Source organism: Pholcus phalangioides, unplaced genomic scaffold (genome assembly GCF_987345545.1).
Source record: "Pholcus phalangioides strain wild (caught in Gottingen) unplaced genomic scaffold, Ppha-v1.0 ptg000028l_1, whole genome shotgun sequence".
NCBI classification, from domain to species: Eukaryota; Metazoa; Arthropoda; class Arachnida; order Araneae; family Pholcidae; genus Pholcus; species Pholcus phalangioides.
In genome coordinates, this window is record NW_028301618.1 from 12,061,982 (window position 1) to 12,087,434 (window position 25,453).

The 25,453-nt window shown below is 34.6% G+C and overlaps 1 protein-coding gene across 1 annotated transcript in view; it reads left to right on the forward strand.

The window, feature by feature from the left end:
* The window catches only part of LOC149067975 (ATP-dependent RNA helicase DDX3Y-like), a 77,521-nt gene that overhangs the window by 36,699 nt on the left and 15,369 nt on the right, over nt 1-25,453 (forward strand). The window contains exons 7-13 of the mRNA XM_089251994.1: nt 2,596-2,695; nt 10,474-10,609; nt 14,312-14,391; nt 17,717-17,988; nt 23,294-23,438; nt 23,538-23,703; nt 23,887-24,068. Coding sequence (XP_089108120.1) covers nt 2,596-2,695; nt 10,474-10,609; nt 14,312-14,391; nt 17,717-17,988; nt 23,294-23,438; nt 23,538-23,703; nt 23,887-24,068 — 1,081 coding nt within the window. The remainder of the gene's footprint in view (nt 1-2,595; nt 2,696-10,473; nt 10,610-14,311; nt 14,392-17,716; nt 17,989-23,293; nt 23,439-23,537; nt 23,704-23,886; nt 24,069-25,453) is intronic.

The window sequence follows — 25,453 nt, forward strand, 5'->3', positions numbered from 1 at the left end:
TTACAAGAATGTCAATAACAATAAAAAAACCCTTGCTGTTTTTTTGGATTTACGTAAAGCATTTGACAGCGTTGACCATAAAATACTTCTGGACAAAATTAATAAGGCTGGTATAAGAGGAAAAATACACGACTGGTTTAAAAGCTACTTAACGAACAGAAAACAGGCAATTAAAATTAAAAATGAAATAGGATCTTTTAAGCAAATAGTAAGCGGTGTCCCACAAGGATCGGTACTCGGAGCGATACTCTTTTTGATTTATGTAAATGATATACAACACCTACAAATGAATGGAAATATTATTAGTTATGCAGATGACACAGTGCTCTTCATTTCCGATAATGATAACCTAAACCTTAAATATAAAGCGGAAAATGATATGACAATAATTTCACAATGGCTAAAATATAATAAATTGACCCTTAATTTAAATAAAACTAAATTTATGCATTTTCAATTATATAATAACAGAAATATAGAACCAATAACAATACAATATCATGTAGGTCATTGCTCACGCAATGAGTGTCGCTGTACTGAAATTAAGGAGTCCGATGAAATAAACTATCTTGGAATCGTTTTTAATAAAAACCTTAAATGGAAAACTCAAGCGGTGACAGTAAGCAATAAACTAAAATACATCAATACCAGGATTTACTGCTTGAAAAATATTATATCCCCTAAATTTCTTCGTACTATTTACTTCGCATGGATTTTACCAGTCATACAATATGGTATATCGGTATGGGGCGGTGATTATGACTCAAATATAAATATAATAAGAAACACTCTGAGAAAAGTTGTGAATAATGTATCTGAAAAAATAAATATAATCCAAGACTGTCACAATGATTATAGATTTAACATCAATAAACTCTATCTTTACAAAATATTATTCTTTATTCAGAAAAATCCTGATTGGTTCAGAATTAAACACCAGCAGAGACAAACAAGACAACACGGAATTCAATACGCCATAATTAAACCAAACAAAACCATAATACAAAAACAATTCATATACATAGCACCTAAAGAATATAATAGATTGAATAACGAAATAAAGACGGAAAAATCACTGCACAAATTCAGAAAACTACTCATAAACAAAATCAACACAATTGAATATTAATCCCATATACATGCATCTTTTTTTCTCTCTTTACGAATGTAATGTGAAGACAATATTATATTTTAATTATATACACCATTGGTCTGTTGTCAACCCCAATATATACTACACTATCAATATGCCCTGGACGGATTATGTAATCCCTTGGGCTAATATATAAATGGTAATATATATGTTTTTTTTGTTTTTTTTTTTTTGTATATTGCGTCTGTATTATATGTTGTAATATGTGTGTGTGTAATAAATTTCAACATTATATTGGAACAGTAAAAGAACCCTTTGTTTACAAATTCATGTGCTGTCATTTTAGTAAAAAAAAACAATAGAGCAGCATGATCAGCCACAGCTAGTGGTATGTCAGTGGTATATTGTTTTGCTATGAACCTTTGAAAGTAACATTCACCACGAATTAAGTATTTTTTTGCAAAAACCTTACTCTATTGTTGGTGGACCACCTTTTTTCACTGTGCTTCTTACTCGATACGTAGACTATCATACGTAGACAATCATGACTACCATGCACTACCGAAAAATCAAAGCAAACAGTACAATCTGCATAACCTTTATCTCTTATTTTTCTGAGACGGCCGTTGCTGTGAATATTTTTCACCAAGTTCTTCAATTTTTTTAATTTTTTAACATGATGTAACTGTTGCCATCATCCCTCTTCTTTCTTTATTAAAAAATTCCCTATGGGAAATATGTTACAAAGAAAACTTGATAAATTATTAAACTTCTGCTCTTTCTTTTTTAAATTCAGCAATTAAAATTTTTTGGTATAAGCAGCCTACATGAGGATTTAACTTCAAAACATCTAAGCAAAACTATTAACGTGATTGCTTCACTTCAAATTCTGTTTGATATATAATGGCTGGAGTCAACTGGATGGCAAAAACATCAAACGGAGTGAAATAGAAAAATTCAGGAGATTACAAATCCAAATAAATCATCAACCATTTTCAGTTTTGTGGTATCATTTTGTATTGATACGATTATAGAATTAAATCCTCAATCAGAAGCAGGTATTAAAAAAACTGCAGTTTTTCACCATTTTTTATAATTCCATATTTGATGGTAGAGATCTGTAGAAACTACTGACATTTCACAGTAGTTGGCAAGTACTTATTTTGCTAGTCATAGCAATTTTTGCTTCTGAAATATAGAATGTTCTATAAAACAATCTTTTTACGTGGAGTTTACTTTCTTGACATTCTCTAAAAGTTCATTGAAGTGATTATGTATTTGTGTACAGAAGAGAAGTCAGCAGAAGTAAAAATATTGTGAGGCAGATAAAATTCTGCAAAAATACTGTTATGCATCTAAGATGAATAATCAGTTACACTCAAGAATGTTCCTCGGTTCATAACCATGTAATTCCATCATATCTATTGCTATTTACGTTCTTCAGTGTATATTTTTTATTGCAATCTAAATTGGTAGTGTCTCACCATCCTTTTTTTTTCCAGACAACTCTTTGGCCAAGGCCACACTGGCATAAATTTTGAAAAATATGAAGACATACCTGTGGAAGCAACTGGAGACAATTGCCCAGAACAGATTTCGAGCGTAAGTATTTTTTGTAATAATGACATCTCCGTCTTTGTAGCAGTTATTCAGCATTATACATGCCATTCCAATATTTTAATAAATTAATAAAATACAAAACTGCAAAGAACGCTTCACCTAGAGAAATTCTTCGAATGAAAGCTATTGGACTATTATTGAGAAATTTAGATAGGACACCAGCATTCCACCCTGTCTCATCCTCGTCTAATGACTGGAAGACTAACCAAATGAACTAGTCAGCGACAGTATGCTAGCAAGGTCAGTGGTTGTTCTCTGTAGCTGGGAGGTTCCAGGGATCTGAAGTACTAGCATGATCTCTCATAATCTATAAAGAAACAATACTAACAAAGAAGGATCCAATCCTGACCCATTACAGTAGGAACATTCCAGACCAGTCTTCGAAAGAACTTGGTGACACAAGTTTTTTCCAAAATCTGAGTTGAATTGATATTTTTATCTTGTAAGGAAGGGTGGCATGTGAAAGGTGCAGATACAGAGAGAGGGGCGATTATCCTCTCCTAAATGTAAATTATACAAATACGAGGTCACAACAGGTAAAATGCCCAACGAGGTGGTTAAAAAAAAGATGCCCGTAACAAATAAATATTTATATATATATTTTTAAATTCAGCAAACTCAAAAATACAATTATAAAAGCTAAAATCTATATATACATGATAAAATATTGTAGAATGCCCATATAAAATATTTATGGTTGTCATATATATATTCTGAGTATGAATAGCTTCTCGATTTACCCCAACATGTTTATCATTTTTATTTTTAAACAAGTCAGTTGTGGTAGAATTTATTACTTTGGGGGTAAGCTATTCCATTTATTAACAACCTTATGAGAGGAAAATTCCCTGCGACACCATAACCTTGAATTGTTTCTTACCAATCGATACTGGTGTCTCTTTGTAAAAGCAGTCGATTGATGGTGTACTAGTAATTCATGGTTCATCCTATCCATCCCGTTGAAAATTTTTAACACTTCAATCATATGCAATGTTTATAGCACTAGATCGATCAATGAATGATCCCCGGTCGAGCCTCCAGATTTAAATGCAATGTTTATCTTGCATTTCCTGGTTCATTATTAAATTAAATCCAGTGTGATCATTGAATGGATGACAACAATGAAAGGAATTCGTCATTGGTTAAATAACAAATATTCTGTTAACTATTAGAATTTAACATTTTTACAAGAAATCATCACAGCTTTCTCTCTCAAAACATTATATTCTACAGTAAAAGAACCCTCTCACCGCTTTGTTCATAAATTCATGTGCTAGTTCACATCGCCCACAAATAAGTCCAAGGTATCACAATTAAGCATTGGTCTTTTATGCACCACAATCTGAGAAAACCCTGGAGCAGAGTTCACACAGGTTTGCATCCTGAAGTGTCCATTGAAACCACAGGCCAGCCACTGTGCAGGAGACAGCAGGGGGTGGACGTCGAGAGAGGCAGCGGGTCTGGCTGCCAATCAATCCACACAACCGACGCGATCATGACAACTTTTGACCATCACATGAGAACAGGTGATGAGACGAGAGGCGCCGAAAGCACACCTTTCTAGAATTAGTATATTTTTATGATTGAGAGACCACCTGGCGAGGCGCCCTAAAATAAGTAATTGTTTCGAAGACGCAGAAAGCAGTCGGAAGTGAGTGTGTACATCTGATATTTATACAAGAGCGTTCCCACATTGCCTCATGACAGAACCAATCACAAGGTAGAGGGGGTAGTACTGAACCGGTATCAGATTTACATATCTTCATGAGAGAAATAATGTTGAAAAATATATCACAGAATCTGGCAACAAATACAAGAAATTAGAGATCTGGCTAGGATCCGTAATTCTCAGACCTGTTGCACATTGTATAACTCAATATTATTGACCGTGAGATGGTCCTAGGACCCACAGACAGACATGACCGCTGATTGTCCAGAGAGACCTTCTTGGGATGGTTTGCGCTCTTTCCCAAGGGGATGGACGGTCTCGGAGAAGGACCCACAGACGGTGTGAAGGTAAAAGTTATTGCACATTTATATTTATATAACACTTTGCAAACCATTTACATTATATTGCACAAATATATAATATGTTACAAAACACTATTAGTTCTCACACTAGTATTTCATATTGCACACGTAAGTCATTTCTCAACACAATAATTCAATATTTGAGTTTGACGATGACTCAGCGAGGTTCCCCCACCACAAGGAAAAAGGAGGTAACAAGGCAAGCTATTGGGATCCCCGACACGGATGTAAGCTAGAATTTATATGGGACGTCTACAGCCAGACCTCTGGTCCTGCTCTCGTCCGACAGCCAGAAGACCCCACCCCGACTGTCAGACGGAGTGAACTAACCGGCCCGAACTAGATCACCAGCAGGTGCCTCGGGTGGTTTCTGGTAGCTAACAAACCCTGCCGCTGTGGTGGTCGAGTGGTCATAATGACGGACTCACATCGCGGGGACCCGGGTTCGAGCCCCACCGTCACCACAGTGGTGGTCGGCTGAAGTTGGTTTTCTGTGGTTCCCAACTTCAAGGCGCAAATGCGAGCCGATCTCCCCGTTGAAAAGTCTCGCCACAGAGAGCAACAGTCCTACAAACAGTACATTCAGTCACTACACATCACTCACTTCACTTCTGAGATATAGATGGCAGCACTGAAAAATCATACACAACACTAGATATGCACTCAGACTGTTAGGTACACGCACTTACACTTCCGGCACAACTCACTAGGTAGTAAATTGCCTATGGCAATAGACCTGAGTTGTGCTCGGTTTAAAAAAAAAAAAAAAAAGCTAACAAACCCTGGACCCTAAATAAGATTAAGATGAATAATTGAGATTGGTAAGAGATCCCAGGTTGTCATGTTACACACATCACCCTGACCTGCTTTCTTTCAATCTAACCATTTTCAAAAAATGAAGTCTCTCTTAATAACTCAAGTCCTATGTGCCAATAAGAGCACTCATGGGTCTTTTCTTCACCCAAGTCTGTCCCTCTTAGGTATGGTCTCCAAAACCTTACAGCATACTCCAGTCCAGGATGAACTAAGCCTCGGATAAGCGGAAGAATGACTTTAGGAGAACACTGAGACCTTTTTGAAAATAAAACCGGCATTCTATTCATCTTTTTTGACCACTACTAAACAATGTCCAGTAAACCCAATCCACTTGTCATTGAGAATTTCCAAATCGGTGACCCTAGTTGCATCTGGGATACCGACACCATTGAATTTGTAAGAGAACCGTGAGTTTCCCGAACCAAAATGAGTGCATGCACATGTCATCGCTAAACTTCATGCACCAATCCTATTTAAGTTGGTCTGGAGGAACTCCCTACTGCTTTGATTCCCGATTATCCTCATTATACAAATACAACGCCACAACAGGCAAAATGCCCAACGAGGTGGCTGATAAAAAGATGCCCATAAAAATATGGATGTCATATGTTTCAAAAATACAGCAACCCAATTAAAAATGCAATTAACACAAATTACAAACAATATACACACATGATAAAATATTATACAATGCCCATAAAGAATACTTATGGTTGTCTTATTCTAAGAATGGATAGCTTCTCGATTTACCCCAACATGTTTATCGTATTTCTTTTTAAACGTGTCAATTGTGTTACAATTTACTACCTCCGGGGGTAAGCTATTCCATTTATTAACAACATTAATTAATTCACATCTGTGAAATAGCTGACAGTTCCATCGATACCCCTGATCGAGTTTATTAATAAAAGTGAAACAATGTATGGGACCAAGGACACTTCCTTAAGGAACTCCACTTGTGATGCCTGTCCAATCACAGAATTCCCTGCTCACCATAACCTGTTGTGATTTATCTCTTAACCACGATTCTATCCAATTTAGCAAGTTGCCCCAATCTTCTGTAAACACTTCAAGAGTTTACCATGCGTGACCCTATTAAATTCTTTCTGGAAATCAAGGTAAACATCTGTGTTTTTGCCCTTACCCAAAGCCTTAGTCATGTGATCGTGTGTATCTAACCTCCTTTGCTTCTGACTTCCCCTTCCTGAACCCATGCCGATTATCCAACAATACATTCTTGTCTATCCACTTCATTTGTGAGACATTATTGCACTTTTAATTTTTTTTAATGTGAATAAGATGGTTTTTAACACAATTTGCTATAAAAATTAAAACAATCTTTAGTTGAGTTTTTGCCATCGATGGAAAAAACTGCAGTAGAAAATGTTCTGACAATAATAGGTTTTCCCAATCATTAAAAATTGTTACTCGCACATTTATACCTAATATCATTTCAGAAAAAATAGAACACAAAAAAATTGTTTGAAACAGTCTGGTTTAAGAATTGTTATGATATATATGTTTAATTTTACCACAGAATGAGCAGAAAGTGTTTTACAAAAGCGTTTAAAGCATCTAATACCCTACCATTCACACAATTGTTTGCAATGAAAATAGTAAATTCAGTCCAAAGTAAACTATTTCTTTTTAAAAATAAAAGCAACACAGTAATGCCCTGAAGCTATGCTATAGATGACACCAGCATCAACCTCAGCAGTTTTCTGTAAACATACATATAGATATTAGTTAATTTGGGAGGGGGGGGGGTGCAAATTCTATAGAGAACACTACTTTTCTCTCTTACTCTAACTATAATGCTATGGTATTTTTCTATTGGGCTTCGTAAATTTTATGTTGTGACTGCAATCCGGTCTGTTTTTTTTTAGATTTTGAAGTGCAAATATAAAGTTGTGTGTTAGTACTTTGAATGTTTTGAGAACACCTTGACCAATGGATTGGGGACAAGGAAACAAATTTCAGCCATAAGTCGAAGTTTATTAAAAGTTGCAGAGACCAGGTGTATTGTCATCAAACAGCAATACATTTAACATTATTTTTTAAACTTTACGTTGGACTTCAGTTACCTCTTCTGTGAAAAATGACACACATCAAACAAACCTTAAGATTCCGTTCTAAACTCCCTTTAAAGTTTTCATCCTCACATAGTCAGGGTTGTCAGATTTTTGACACGTGGCAGTTTTTGACTGTTTTAACCGCAGTTTAAACTGTCACGTCAAAAACCCTCCATCAAAAGCCTTTGTCAAAAACTCAAATATTGCTTTTTGATATAAAAATTCCCATTGGAAATGCACACGTTAATCGCATGTAATGTTTAAAGTGACTGTTATGCAAAGAATAAATAGTTAATATGATTCTAAAATAATTTTCTACTCTCGACAGAATTATTTTGGACAATATATATGGTTTTTTTTCTTATAAAATTTGAATAAAGCATAACATGAACATTGAAGGGAAAACTGGAACGATTTGACATTCTTTGATTCAAGATGATTCTTGACCTTTCAAAATTTCTTCAACTGCTTATATGTTTTCGTTGATATAAACCGTCTGCTGTCGTGTTTTTACAACAGATAAGTGTTTAAAAAAGTTGATTAAATGTATGTAATGTTGATTTCTGTTATGTTATCTAGATAACCACTTATGCTTAAAACGATACTCTTATTGCGCATAACATTGAAATATATCTAGCAATCAAAATACTAAATTGTAGGATTAAAATGACATTTAATTTGGCAATGCTAGCTTGTATATGTCAAACTTAGTTATTCTTTCTTTTGCACTATGTTACATTTACTAGCATTTATAATGCAATGGTTTTTCAATTGAAGCTGCATTCAAACGTGCAAAACAAATGCTTTGGGTATCAAGTCTTGTCAGCTCTGCTTTGGTTGAAAATACTCTTTAAAGCTCTGTGAATTTATATACCCTGGTCTGAGAAACTTTTAGGTGAAAATAAATGAGTTTAATTAGTGCATTAACAGATGCTGCGTGAGAATTTTTATATGGAATAAAATTTTTGGCGTATCAGAAAATTTAAAATATTGAAATAGATATTTTACCTCGGTAATTATCATTCTGAATATAAAACCCTTTAATCTAAATAAAAGTGTTTTGTTATTTAACATATCAAGTTAACAAAAACTATTTGATCATTGGCAGTAAGATTTTGATAGTTTTAATACCGAGTTAGTTTCTGGGGTCAAAAACCTAACCCTGATACCCTATCATACATATTTTAAATAAGCAGCTCTATTCCACTTAGCAAATTGAACACTGGTAATAAGTAGCTTGGATAAATAAACCATAAAATTATATTTTATATGTTCTAGGCTCTTATGTTGAATTCAAAATTACAAATTTTAATTAATATTTTGTTTTAATTATTGTAATAAATGTTTAAAAATAAAACATTGTAATATGCAAAAAAGTTTTTCATCATGTTGTATACCTATTGTGTTCAAAACATTATCAAAAGGCGTTCATTTAGGTTTTTGATGATTTTTGACAGTTTAAACTAGTTTTTGACATGAAAAACCCAACCCTGCATACAGTAAACTCTATGCATACAAGGCATTGTTATGTTTTTTTTTTCATTTATTATGCAAATGTAGTTTCAAAATAACGTCATTGGAATGGAATGATCGCTATAACGTGGGGTCATTATAATAAGCATCAACTGTATCTTTATTTGCAGTGAAACCTGTATAAAACAAGGTCAAAAGATTAATTATTTTTCATTCTAGACAGGTTTCCGTTTTATACAGGTGCATATAAAAAATATATGCAGTGATTTATTTCTATTGTTTATGAAACTTAAGTTTTGAGAACCTCACCCTAACTTCTATAAACCAATGAGTGTTAAAGAAACGTGCATATTATTTAGAATATTTTAATTGCTGTTTCAAATAGCTTAACATTTGAAATTTTATATTTAATGTCTTAATAATTGAACTTCAGCATTGAAGCGTATTCTCCTGAATAGCAATAGAATGAACTTATTTTTGTAAAAAATGGAAATTTTTTTAATACAGTAAAACCTTGATATAACAATATTCTGCAGACCAAAAAAAATATCATTGTAGACAGGTTATTATATTGAGAAGCAAAATTATCCTTACACATTATTAAATTTATGCTGTTTTTTTCATTTTTTCTATATCTGCATTGTTAATACCATCAGAAAATATGCTTTTATGTATTTATTTGTCACAAAAATTGTATAATTTATAAAACTTCACAAAGATGCTTTGCTCCTGTAAAAACGTTTACTGCATTGCATTTTTGTGTCTTACACTGAAAGTAGTGATACAAATAACTTTCTTTAGCTTTGTGATTTTTTTTTTAGTGCAAAATATTCTTGTTATCAATATTTTGTACTAAAAAACTTGTCCTTCCGAAGAAGAAAAACAAGTGATGAAGTTGAAATTAAATTCAAAATGATTTTGAGCAAAATATAATTTTTTATAGCGGTTTTGAAAATCTCCTAAAAATATTGTTAGAGGGATTTATCACAGTAACTAGGTAATAATCTAGACTAAATATTTGTTCTATTTAAGACAGGTTTCTATCTCGTACAGTGTCTGTTTTAGGTTTCACTGTGTTTATTTACAAATGTATTTTCTACCAGATGACTTCACAATAAAGTGTATAAAGTTGATTATGGTAATGATTTCAATTCTGTTACATGTAAATACACATTGAGGCAAATGTTTTTTTTAAAGTAAAACAATGTTTATTTTTGTCATTTTTGCCTTGGTTTCCATTAGTTTTTGTCACTGTCCCAGTGAAAATATTTTTTCCCAGAAAAATACCCAACCCTGATCATTATAGCATTGTTATTTTTTTTAACAAATTTATTTGAGATTAATGTGAGGTTGGTGTTTCCAATCCAGTTTGTTGACATGCCTCTGACAGAAATCGTGCGATTCAACATAGATCTTGCTCGTTACAAGAATCCAACTCCTGTCCAGAAGCATGCTATGCCGATTATTCTAAACAAGAGAGATCTGATGGCTTGTGCTCAAACAGGTAAATTTGGAAAACAGATTCATTTCGTAATATTGTGATGCAACCTTTGTCGTTTTAATAAATCAAAATACCAAATGCCTGCAAGATTGAAAATATGCTATTGAAAATAACCTTTTTTCTGTAGGAAAGAAATTACCAATTTTGTTTAAGTTATGAAGTATAAAATTTTTTATCGCCTGAAACATTAAAACACAACTAATTGGCATGAACATCATAAACTTGCGTTACAGTTGCTGTAGTAAGGGGCATTATAAATCTCAGGTTGCTGTGGTGAAAAAAATATATATTTTGGTGTCTAAAATATTTTGTATGTAATTATTGAATTGGAATCTGAGTATTGTATAGAATTTTGACTTCATGACAGCGTATCTACCAATGTGATGGAAAGTCACTAAGCTTTGGCAAAGTAAGGCTGTTACTGAGCTCTTAAGAAATTTGCCTCGTGCAAATTTTTTATTTTTTTGGATTTGTCAAGCCTTGAAGTGCTTGAAGAATGCATAACACAGACATGAAAACATTCCTCTTGGTCCTCTTTCTTTTCTCTCCCCCCCCCCTCCCCCCACCTGAATAAATTTTCTGGTTATGGGGGCCTGCTTGAGACACATGTCCCGTGAGTAGCAAACAGTTAGAAGAGATGGTTTTGCTAGATGGAAATACCATCACTGCTGATAAGTTTTCTTCAATTAAGGGAACATGTCTGTTTTTCTAATTTGTTAAATCAGTGTTTCGACTGTTTATGGGTCATTCCCAAAAAAAAAATAAAAAATAGTTTCTCTCCGAGACTTTGTAATGTATTTTACAAAATTTCAGAGCACTGGTAGTAATTTAAATTTTTTTCTAGTTCTTCATTTAATTCTGTTATATGGCATTTTTAAATTTGTTTCAGGTATCTAATTTTTTTTCAAAAATCATTGTAGTAAAATCTCGATTTGGCTGTCCCAGCTTCAAAAAAGTGTTAGACTTCGTGCAAATCTGAATTTTTTTTTTTTTTCAAGAAATTTCGAATCATTCAGATAAATAGAACTGATAATAAAATTTCAAATTTTTTTTTTTATGAAAAATATTCTTATTAAAAATTCATTCATTTTTATGAAAATTTTTTTGCTTGTCTCAATTTTTCCCATTTTAAAATGTCCACTCTGTTACGTTTCGTTTGGGAAATATATTTTTATACCATAAGTATGGTTAACAAAGTGTTTTAATTAACTCAAAAGTGTTTGATTAAATTAAACACTTTTAGCTCATTGAAAGGTTTACTTTTAATGCTTGATCAACAATTTTGGATTAGACTTCTGGAAAATGACTTAATATTCACGTTTTATGTCTTTAGTATCCAATTTTTCTGTCCGATGTGTACTGTTACGTCATTATCATAAATAATTAAGATTGTTTTTTCATCTAGTTCAACAAGTTATAGGACATAGAGATATGCTTCAAAATAAAAAAAAATTCATCAATCATTTAAATGTATAAAGAAAAAAATAATTTAGGCTAATTTGTCCACTTTTACGTCTTCCAAAAACTCAAGCAACGCAACAGAATTGAAACTATGATTTAAAGTAAATTTTTCTGAGTTAAAAGGTTTTGAAGGCTTAAATTGAATTTCATAAGTTATTTATTCAATTTCAACCCTTTATATTACATTCTCCATGTTATTTTTTCATTAAATACAAAAGTAAAGTAGTACAGATCATTGAAATCACAGATCCAGGGAGATGTCATAAAAGGGGCATTTTAGTATGAGTAAAGGTTGTTATATGACAATACATTCTGTATTTTATGGGACACAACCATTATCTTCCTATATTATTTTTGTTTCCAGTCTCTACTCCCCCCCCCCCCCCCCATTCCACTCTGGATCACTAATGCGAGAGGCATAAACACGAGATTTATACCAACATCAATTATTCAATATTAACGAAAAAAATCATCCTGATACAATATACAGCTGAGAAAGTCCATGTACACTTTGACCAGATTTGAATAATTTTACCTGACCAAAATTCAAAGTGGGGGAGGGGGGCGTTTTTAGAATTAGGTCATGGGGCAGATGTTTTCCGAAGGTTATAAGAGTTTCTGGGTCACTTATTTTGTATAGTTTTGAGAAAATAAGTGTTTGCTTTGCATGGCCTATTTAGAATATTTGAGATATCCTTCTCTCAGTTAAACATTTATGTACACTGTGACAATGATGTCCACTCCATTACAGGGAGCACTTTTGTAATTCACAGGCAGAGAATTTTAAGAACAGTTAAAACTAAGATGTTAAATTATTAATAACCAACCCATTGTCTGTCAGAAATGAAAAGTTTCGATTTTAAGTAGTTAAATACAGTAAAAACCTCTTGTAATGGCCACCTCCTAACAACAGTAATCTCCCGAATAACGGCCATATTTTGTTAGAACCAAACGCACCCCATAGACTTAACTTTACAAGAAACCTCGGAACATCAATTTCCATATAATTGTTATTTTGGTCATAGTTCGGGAAAAATATGCATATTGCTATGAAAAAAATAATTTGAAGGGATTTTTCCGCTCCCTGAATTTTATAGGGGGAAGATTATGTATGCTTTCTTTTCTTTTGTACAAATGAGTATATTGAAGGCAGTGGGATAAAAAAATCTTGAGATAATATAGGGGACAACAGAAGAGACCTGTTGTCAGCATGACTAGAGGGATATGCAAGTTTACTGCACTCCCTTGTCCAAGGGATGGCTCCATCTAAAAGAAATGGTACTGACAAATCGGAATAGAAATGTGCAGGGTATTTTTTTTTTAAGTGGGATGTGGATGTGTCAATTTTTTTTAACTAGAACGTATGTCAGCGCCTATGTCTTCAGCTATCGGATTGGACTTGGGAACGTCCTAGAAAGGTCTACCCCAAACTTTTTGTTTTATCTTCCCCTTTAATATTTTTTTGTCCTCATCACCCCCAACTCATAGGATTCTATACTGAACCCATAGCTTCTACTCCCGAATCATGCCATTGCCTTCCCCCCGGGGTTATTGCCCACTTTGGGAAACACTGGTCTAGTTGAAGATCTGGGGTTGCTGATACATCTTAGTCCGTATCAGTTTTTCTTACTTGTGTTGTACCTGAGCACTGCAAGCCTAAATTTTAGAATGTCATAATAGTGCTGTAGATCGATTAATAATTAATTATAATATTATAATATAATCATATATTTTAATATAATCAATTATATAACTATCATAATCAGTAGCAGAATGGATTGTCATTTCACATGCTATGTATGGGGATTGTAAATTTTTTTCCAGGAATAAAACTACCTCTCCCAATAACGGTTACATTTTCAGCCCCATTAGTGGCAGTTAAGAGATTTTACTATATATGTGAAAAATAAACTTTTCTATGTGCTACTTCAAAATAATCATGGAAAACCATCAAAATGACAGAAAAAAAATATATAAAATTTTAACGTGTAATAAATAAGCCAATTTCTTATTTTTAGATAAAAACAGCAGAAATAATTTTTTTTAGTGATTTGTTTTCATAACAGTGGACAAAATCCACAAATTTCAAGTCAAAAAGTAAAATATTGCTACAAAATAAGTGAAATATTTAAATATTAAACTTCAAGTCAGTGGCTATAATTTGAGGTCGATTTCATTTTGAAAATTCAACTCTGAATTTAGCATATGTTTATATGTTTATGCTCACAAAAGAATTTCTTTTAGGTTCTGGTAAGACAGCTGCATTCCTGATGCCAATTCTTAACAGGATATTTGAGGATGGGCCCCCAAAGAATGTGCCTGTTGTAAGTTTTATTTTATTATTTCTAAGTTATTACAAAAAATTGTGTATTTAGAAGACACCAACGAATAAGGCAAATACACAAAAAATAAAAGTCCTAATGCATTTCAACACCAATGGGTGCTGTCTTCAGAGGAAAAATTTAACCACTAGTTTCGCTGACCGAGTTTCCCATTTGGGTTGAATACCAAATCGGTTGCTCAGCGGAAGAAGTACGTCTGTTCACTTCAAACGTCGTGGTCAGAATGAAGCTGTGAGCCTGCGTGAGATACTATGCAGCATCCTGATTGGACCTTTGCGGAATAGTGCTATCCGATTGGTCCATTCGAATTTTCTTGTAATTCCAGCTCAAAATGAATTTAAGCCATGGTGTTGCGATCGGGGGTGTAGATTTATTATCGCTCACTAGTATATTTTTGAAGGCCCGAATATATGTGCCTTCGTAGAAATCTAGATCAACTGTGGACTTGACTTTGTGAAAAACAGGACGCTGCATTAGTATCTCACGCAGGCTCACAGCTTCATTCTGTCCACGACGTTTGAAGTGAACAGACGTACTTCTTCCGCTGAGCAACCGATTTGGTATTCAACCCAAATGGGAAACTCGGTCAGCGAAACTAGTGGTTAAATTTTTCCTCTGAAGACGGCACCCATTGGTGTTGAAATGCATTAGGACTTTTATTATTTTTTGTGTATTTGCCTTATTCGTTGGTGTCTTCTAAATATTCTTGGGCAAAGTGGATCCACTCTTCTATAAAAAATTGTGTACCCGTCAAATCTGGGTGACTTGTTTTTAAAAATTCCTTTTATATTCGTCTGTGTAAGGCGGACTAATAGTTGGCCAGCATGGTGATTTTATGCAGCCCCAGATGAAAAGAAAATACTGTATTAAATTGAATTTGATTATTTTAGGTAATTGGTTTCAACAGACTTTCTGATTAACAGACTATTTAACATTCATTATTTCTAGTAATGAAGATAATTTACAATGTGTTCATACGTACACTGCCTCTTTGAACACAAAAAGTGATTTCAAAGTCTGATATTGGTATTTTTTCCTTACCTTTCTTGTGGCAAATTGTACATTAGTCTCTGTATTTATATCTGAATACATATATGATTTCAGCAAGATTTTCAAGTGAGATTGTAGCAAACCTTTTCAAAGCTTATGACGATGCACAGTGACACTTAAATACTTAACTTCCAACTAGGCTACGGAGACCCTAATAATTACAAATCGGTCGCATTTGATACCCAGGTTCATATTGTGCCAATGACCAAGAGGATTCCACATGATTAGTTGTGCAAAACCAGAAGCATTAATTTCTGAATTTCAACATCACATGTTGGTGGCTTCCATGGCCCACCAGATTTTAAAAGAAATATCAATATTCTGGTTGAAGGTTATTCACGTAATAAAAATACATTCAGACCTGCCAACTCTCCCGATTTATCCGGGAGACTCTGGATTTTTCATCCTTCCTCCCGCTCTCTGGATTTTCGCAGAAAATTAGATTTTACGCGAGCTTTCATGTTTTCGTGGCATCAATGATTACCGTCGTCGTTAGGGAAAACACCCATAGAGGACAGCCGTAGTCATTTCCATTGAGCAGCTGTGAAAAAGTCTTGGTGACCGCATTTAAGGAACTGGCAAAGACGTGACTTCGTTTTTGTAGCGTTTATCAGCAATCATTTATCAGGGGCATGGCCTTGGTTGCCGAAATTCCTGTATAATCGTTATTGTATTCCATTAACAGCCATGCGGTAAACACGTTTTTTCATCCTTTTAAAATCGTTTCTTCCAATTAAACATCTTCAGAAAGAAAATATAAAACTTTAAGCTATATACAGCTAAATATAAAGCTTTTAAGAATTCATATACCCAAGATTATCAATCACTGATAGCATCCACGAAAGGAAACACTTATACTTTATGAACAGCATGTAGATGTGATTTCTCTATTCTGCATGTAACTTTTTCTTAATTGATTAAAAAATAATAATTTTTGTTTTGATCGAATCTATGTGTGTCGGGGGGGGGGGGGTACTCCCCTCGGGAGAATCTCTGGATTTCAAAAGTTGGCACGTCTGTATATGTATAGAGTAAATCTGGTTCATTGGAGTGTTATGAACGTACAGGAGCACTTGGTCCCCAAAGCAGAAGATGCTGAAAACTGTTACGTATGTTGCAGAGAACAATCAGTGCTGCTGAAGAACAATATGGAGGAATTTCAAGAAGTATGGAAAACACTGTTATGGGAATATTTTTTTTTTTGCTGCAGAGTATTTCTGGACAACAGCAGAGGGCTCGTTGCAGAACAATGCAAAATGTTCTGCTTTTGGGTACGTGGTGAGGGGCCATCCAAGCACTGTAAAGGGTACTCTCAACCAGGGTTGTCGAATTAGGTCCCCGGGTAGATACCATTCCCCTCCTGGATCTGGCCAGGTTTTTTTTTCGGGAGGGGGGGGGGGAGTAATGGGGGTTTTTAGGAAAATCGTGTTCGAAGAAAATGTTGCTTCCAGGTTAATTTATGTGTTCCAAAAATTGCTGCATAGTGCAGTGTTTAGAATATGCGTATTTTGAAGTATTTTTAAGATTTTTTTGGGAGCAAAAATGTGTTGAGTAATTTCTTGGAATCAGTCTTTTTTATAATTGTTCTGACTACCTTTTTTTATGTGAGCATTTACATGCGAGATGCACATATTAAAATGTTACAAGAAACCGCAAAGAGAAAATGTAACAGTGAACTTAGATATGTAATGCATGTATTATATGTAATAAACATATCCAAAGAAATTATTGCTTGTTTATAATAGATTTTTCTTACACACACAAATCCTTCTATAAATAAATTGAAAGCTCTGGGAAGAAGTAAACCAATGTATGTAAACTGAATTTTCATTTAAAAAATATTTACATGTTTTTGCATTACATTTTTATACGTTTTATACAGGTACATCAGACTTTCATAACTGAAATATCAATAGACAAAAATAACATTAGCTCATAACGAAAAAATAACTTTGTGGAATTCTCTTGAATTGAACATTGGTAACGAACACCAAGTGAAACAGAACAAAAAGTATAGGTTTTCTCCAAATATAAGACCTAACCAAAAAATAAGCCTTAGCTTGATTTTTCAAGATGCTCGTAATATAATCCCAACCCCGAAAATTGACCTGTTATAATCGTCAGCCAGATGAAGGCATTCATCACCACGATTTATTTTTGAGGTATAGAGGTTCTATTTTAAATTTTACTTCTGATTTACAATCAACTTTGATTCCAAAATGTTATACACTTTGAAAATAGAGTTTGTATTTTTCAGCAAATTCAGGTGCAACCTCGTTACCCGGGACGTATGAAGCAGTACCCGCTCGCACTCATCCTTTCTCCAACTAGAGAACTTGCCTGCCAAATTTACGATGAAGCATGCAAATTCTCGTACCGTTCTCGTGTACGCCCTTGTGTTGTCTACGGCGGTGCTGATCCGGTCCAGCAGATGAAGGACCTCGACAGAGGGTGCCACCTCCTTGTTGCTACTCCCGGTAGATTAGTTGACATGATCGAGAGGGGGAAAATCAGCCTGGAGATAGTCAGGTAAGTGTTTTTTGTATGCTTTACATTTTACCGAGTCTTGTCAGGTTATACCAGGATTCCCAGCAACCTGGAATGTCGGGGGGAAATTTTAAATATTTGGCAGAATAAAATATTTGTTAAGTCATAGCAGGGTTGTTTGGTTTAAACCTTGGTTTTAAAGGTCTTAACCTTCAGCTTTTTTCAACAAATCAAATAAAAGTTGCCTAAATATCGTTTTTTTCCTTGCAAAATATCATATTGGTTCATTATTAGCCAAAATGTTTCATTTTTACCACATTTTATATCCTTGGGGTACATTCTGATGGTATATCTTTAAATGACATAAGATTTTATAAGTGGTTTTTTTCAAAAACACTCATAAAAGTGGCCAGAATATATATATTTTTTTCATATGAAGTATCTTAGTCATTTAAAGTTATATATAAAAGACATAATTTCTCATTCTTACAACATCTTCTAACCTTTGGCTACATTCTGATGCTCTATCTTTAGCAAATTCATGAATAAGGATTGCATCACACATCTAAATGTAATGGTGTATTATCTCACACGGTTTTTTTTCCCTTCACAAAGAAGCAGCTACAGTAGTGACACCATCATGCTAGGGGCAGGTGGTCCTATAATCCAATAAAGACACCAGCTGTCCTTAAAGGACAAAGACTAGTGTACTAGTTGTTACATTACCTCACATACATTTTCATTTTCTTTCCCATAAAAAGTAGCACATCTCCTACTGTATATCTCCCAGTGTTTTTTTTTTATACTTTCACACACACTGTTAAGCCCAGTTAATCAAGGTTCTACTGTATAGTAGTAACAGATTTTTGAAAAATAATCAGCTATATACAGGGTGATTATAATTTAAGCTTTGATTCCAAAACTATACAATAAGTACTGATCAGAATGACTTGAAAATTTGCATGGATACTCCTGAAGCAATGGAAGTTTCTTTCGCAAAAGAAAAAAGTGCAAAATGGGCAAGTAGATGATGCTGTACTTGGCCCGCAGTATAATCTATTTTGTGCAATCACATCATTTCGGCACTTCCACAGCATCAGTGTGTGGATAGAACTTCTAACAAGATGCACATTGCAATACCAGCAAAGCAGCTGCTGAAGACCCATTTTGACAGGATGCACCTTAACCCTTGCAACTTCTGGCTGTGGGGGTACCTCAAAATGTTATAAACAGTGGTCAGATTAAGTGGTTTAATAAAGCTGAATTGCAAGAATATCCACATTATGACCATGGCATACTGATTTCGTTGTTGAACAAGAATTTTTGTGCTTTCAACCTCGTAGCCAGAACACGCGGTGGACAACATATTTTACATTTCTTAAGTAAGTTGTAGTTATTTGTTCAATTACTTCGTTTTTTGTGATGTTTCCATGAATTATGAAATCGTGAAATGCTATAATTAAGTTATCATTTTGCCATGACTGGCTATCGTTTCCATTCTGCAAGCAAATTTCCCAAGTGGTGGATGATGTCATTAATTTTACATTTTTAATTATCTTTTCCCCCTTTACCAAATAAAATTCCATTTTTTCAGGAACATTCATGTTAATTTTCAAGTCATTCTGACAATCATTCTGTTTTTACAGTGTTTTGAAATCCAAACCTTAGTTATAATCACCCTTTATATAGTAAATCATCGCTAATTTATCTGCATTATTTATGCTTCATTAAATACATTATATTCACCTAATTTTTATTACTTTTTGCGAAATAGCTTCCTAATTAAGTATACTGAAAGTAACTAGAGAAAAACCTTTATATATTATATGAATAATAATATTAAAAGAATTTTCAAACACACAGAAATCCATTGAGTTAAGCAAAAAATAATTAAATTGCAAAAGTTGGTTTTTGTTAAAATGTAATAAATATTTATTAATTAATTAGCATGGGAATAGTGTTAATTAAAATTAATAAGCATTTTATTTTAGTTAATTATTGGAAGTTTGAATGATTTTTCAGAAATTTTATTGTTTTTAATGTTAATGCTATTTAAAACAAAAAAAACCTGGTGTAAACCAAAAAAAACAGGGTTGTTTACCAACCCTTAGTCATAGAGAAGTGCTGTGAAGGAAAATAAATTAAGAAAATTCATTTATAGAAGGTTGAAATTTTAAATAACATTTCTTCCTGGGTTTAGTTCGAGGAAAATCAGGGAAATTTGAGAGTTTTCGTCAGGGAAATGATCAAGCCAATTTTGCAGGGAATCCTTTACAGTTTAGCTTTGGTTAACTAGCTCAATTCACTCCATAAATGAGCTTGTCATCCAAATCACTTGCATCCAATATAACTTCCCTATAAAAAATAATCAAAACTCGAATAATTCATTCCAGAATTACTCATACGAAAATTACCAATAAAAATGGCATTCAATCAATAATACAACAATGTAATAAATAATATTCGCACACAATATAATAATCTTGTAATGTAACCAGCTATAATACCCGTCAGACCAGACACGACCCAGGCTGTCCCTCCCGAGATATAAGCCTTTTACCCGTGTGGGTTGGATTGTGCTGGGCCCACCAGAGATAATCCGGAAGGCGCCCCCTCCCGGCACTTCGACCCTCTAAGACCCTAGCTGCAAGCGCGAGGCCTGGTCTTTAGGGTTTTCTTCCTTCTATCTGCGGCAGCAGCAGGTCCCCCCCCCCCCCATCCACACAAACCCGATCGGCGGCCAAGAGCGCCCCACCCAAACCCCCAAGACCCGACCCCAGAATTCCCCTGGATGTTTTTATTTTGATGACACTATATACATTTGTGCCATTGAACGTACATGCTGTTTCGTGGCTGCCCACGCGACATATGCCCCAGCGGGGTGCAGCTTCCACAGGTTTTGTGTTTGATCACTGCTGCTGGTGTAGTTGTCTCGGTGGACCCTCATTTGTTCATTATGGCCAGCCCAGGTGCTGGGCCACTTCCTTGTCACTGCTGACTTTTTGGCTTGGGTGAGCCGCTGCTTGTTGCCAGCCCAGGTGCTGGGCAACTTCCTTGTCGCTCAGCTATAATACCCAACTCTGCCCGGTTTTTCTCCATACACTTGTCTTGTCAACATTAAAGAAGGGGGAATAACCATGTCTGAAACGCTGTGTTTTGAAAACACTGCAACCAAAGTAAACATTCCAAAAGTCATTGTTGCCCAATGGTTTTTCGCCCATTTTTCGAATTTGCCCAGCTCTGATGAACTTTTAAAGTAGCCCATCGTTCGTGTCTGGTTCTATTTAGTATGTAAAATTTATCAAAGATCTATCTAAAATTGTATGCAGAACAGATGTGGATTTGTATAGAGAACACACACGCAGAAAATCAATTTTAAATATATAAATACAATTATTCCATAAAGGAACGCACAATAGAATTAATGTTTATATATTAACTTCCTCTCCTTCTCTTGTTGCTCAGAGTAGTACAATCATTTTGGATTACTTATTCACTCGCAGCATCTGAACTTATTTTGTTTGTGTGACTAAAGAATTTATCTGATGACACTTGTATCTGTTTTTTTTAGTATTTCTTGGAAATGAAAAACTGTATTGTTGGCCAGATTCATTGCTTGCACAATGCTACAGCTTTATTTAGTAGTTCCTTTCTACTAAATTTTTGAACAGATTCCCACATTATATTCATATCTCTCATTTGAAGTGTGAGACTACTGTCTTCCTCAGATGGGATACCATCCATTAGTTCTTACTGTTGTGCGCAATGGTGATCCATTAGTTCATCAGTGGCAAACTCTTGGCCATGTTCTTCCACTAGTTCGTGAATGTTCTCATTCACCTCCAGTCTCATGGTCTTCCCCAGGGAACACAATCTCTTCAATTGTTGGCTCCTGTTCATGAGCTAGCCCCCTAAAAGTAATATTTAATAATTGGTTTACACTTGCTCTACTTTCTCAGTAAAATGCCCTACTTTCTCAGTTTTGTCCTACTTTTTACCAAGTCCTATCAACAAAATTTGTGTAATTGATTTTAATTGAGGAGGAAATCATTGATATATTGCGAATTACCACAAATGTTGTAGATTGCAATTAATGATTCTATCAAAGCAGAAATTGTCGTTTTAAGGTTATTTGGGGATGTAAACCAGCCCTTTGGTTTATTAATTTTTCATTTGCTTAGTTTGAAGGTTCAATCAGTAGTTGTCATTAAAAACTTCTGTCTGGATGAAAAAAATAATTTTGTATTTATTACTTGATCTTGGACAGTAAGTCATTATTTAAAATTATTCTCCACATTATGTATAGGTGAAACAGTTTGTATAAAAAAAACAGTTGGATACGTAAGCCTATTTTAGGTTTGTAGCAATCAATTGTCTTCTGTATTTTTAGGCCATGCAGAGGCATAAACAATATTTACAATGCTCTGCAAAGAGCTAGTAATGAAAGTGCTTCAATTTTTAGAAACGATTATGCTGGCATTGGGCAGAAAAATGGAAATAAATCCTTTGGAAAAGAGGATAGACAACACAGTAAAACAATCTGGTTCACCCTGACTTATTTACATTGGACCTTTCTTGTTTATACATTTTGCAGTGTGCTTTTGGAAGTGGTCTTGAAAGAGCATCATTCTTGAAAAATTTACATCTTCATAATTTGCTGTGAATTGTTAGTTACAGACTGCACAGTAGAAGACTCCAAAAAATAATTTTATTGCGAGCAGAGACAAAAGAATTATCTGGTTGCTGGTACTGTTTTGGCCAAAAATAGTTCTTGTAAACATTTTTCATTTTACTTTGTCTCAAGTCAATCTTACTGGATGTTGAAATAATGCTATGAGAAAAAATTTAATTAAAAATTTTTAAATTTTTTTTGTCTAGTGGGGGGGGGGGGTACCCTACCATGTCTTAAATTTTAGTTTTAAGTCACTGGTGACTACAAAATTGGTATTGTCATCTAAAAGTTTTCTGAATGGTGTCTTTAATTAGAGTGTAAGGATGATATAAAATTTTCTGATTTCGCTGCAGTGCATCTTTTGTTGTCTTTTTATATATTAAAATATATGTATATAAAAGTGTTTTTCTTGAAAAAAAACCATGCTTAACTCCTAATAAACTTGTCTAGTGTTTAAATATTCTGTTGATTTGCCAAGCTGTGAAATTGGGGATAAAAACTCTCCAGTCTGTTTGGCCATACTTTGAGAAATTTTACCATGTTTTGCGGTGTCTCTTTAGAAATATCCATCACAATAGTTTGACTACTTTGTTTTTTAGGCTTTCTCAGTTGATTATAACCGTAAATATTGAAGTAACATGACTATATAGATGGCAATCCATCGTGTCCTTTTAGGTACTTGGTTCTCGATGAGGCAGACAGAATGTTGGATATGGGTTTCGAACCCCAGATTCGTAGAATTGTATTGGAAGACTCTATGCCCCCGTTGGGCAAACGTCAAACTCTGATGTTTTCGGCAACATTCCCAAAGAAAGTACAGGTCAGTCCATTTTGTTCATTACCTCCATTCTGGAATGAATCATGAGGGAGAAAATGTTATTTCTGTGAATAATTCATACTTATTTTGTGTTTTTTGTAGGAATTGGCTCGTAATTTCCTTGAGAATTATATTTTCCTCGCAGTAGGAAGAGTGGGTAGCACATCTGAAAACATTACTCAGAAAGTTGTGTGGGTTGACGAACATGACAAGCGCTCATTCCTGCTGGATCTTCTAAATGCTGCTGGTCTGAAAAATGCAGTGAACAGTTAGTAGTTTTAAATCTTACATAAAGTTTTTGTTCTCTGTAAGTGGTAATTTATCACTTTCACAATTCATGTTATTAGGATTCTATCATTTATTTTGTTTTGATCTATTCAATATCCAATAGTTATATAGCACCTTGCTATCTAAATAATAAGGAATTTTTCATTGCTTACTTTCAATATAGCTCGCGAGTCGCTCACATTGACTTTCGTTGAGACCAAGAAAGGAGCAGATGCACTCGAAGGATTCCTCTCCAAAGAAGGTTATCCTGTCACCAGTATCCATGGCGATCGTTCCCAGAAAGAGCGGGAAGAGGCTCTGTGGTCTTTTAGAAGTGGAAGGACACCAATCCTCGTTGCTACTGCGGTAAGTTTTATAGTTACAAATACAATGCCACAACAGGCAAAATGCCCAACGAGGTGGCTGAGAAAAAGATGCCCATAAAAATATGGTTGTCATATGTTTCAGAAATACAGCAACCCAATTAAAAATGCAATTAACACAAATTACAAACAATATAAACACATGATGAAATATTATACAATGCCCATAAAGAATACTTATGGTTGTCTTATTCTAAGTATGGATAGCTTCTCGATTTACCCCAACATGTTTATCATATTTCTTTTTAAACATGTCAATTGTGTTACAATTTACTACCTCCGGGGGTAAGCTGTTCTATTTATTAACAACCCTATTAGAGAAAAATTCCCTGCGCCACCATAGCCTTGCATTGTCCCTCACCAATCGATACTGGTGTCCCCTTGTAAAAGCAGTCGATTGGTGGTGTACTAAAAGTTCATGGTCCATCCTATCCATCCCATTGAAAATTTTGAACACTTGATCATATCTCCTTGACATCTGCATTCATCCAATGTAAACATATTCAAAAAATGAAGTCTCTCTCTTCATAACTCAAGCCTCGTGTGCCAATAAAGACACGCTTAGCTCTTCTCTGCACCCCTTCAACCAAGTCTATGTCCCTCTGTAGGTATGGTCTCCAAAACCTTACAGCATACTCCAGTCCAGGGTAAACTAAGCCTCGAAGAAGCGGAAGAATGACTTTAGAAGAACGTAATGAGACCAAGCATTCTATTCACTTTTTGGACCACCGCTGAACAGAGAACCTAAGCTGCTCGTCAATGAGAATTCCCAAATAGGTGACACTAGTTGCATCCAGGATAGTGATACCATTCAACCCGTAAGAGAACCGTGGGTTGTTCGAACCAAAATGAGCGACCATGCACTTATCAACGCTAAACGTCATGCTCCATTCACATGGTTCGTACGGTCCTTGAAAACCTTGAAAAGTCCTTCGAAAAAAAGTTCATTTTCAAGGCCTTGAAAGTACTTGAAAATCCATAAGAGTCCTTGAAAAAAAAAAAATTTTAAGAATTCTGTGAGAGTCCTTGAAAAATTTGTTTTTTCCAAAATAGTTTTCACCACTTTTTTTTCTTTACTCCTTAGTAGACGTCCTTAAAAAAGTGCAAAGCACAGGGAAAAAGCCTTAGCAGCCAATAACCCTGGATAATTGGATTTAAAGCACGTTTTTTCCCATTATTCCTAAGCCGGGTTTTCGTAGGAGCAGGTTTTCTGTGCCGTGTGCAAAGTGAATCACCCAGCGTGACACGCCGTCCACTCACCAATAATACAAGTTTGACTGTTTTCCTAGGGAGCGCAACAAGCCTCACGGCAGTGTTTATGTCGGGTGTGATTGGCCGACTGCTTCTGGAGGAGTCAAATGCGTTGTG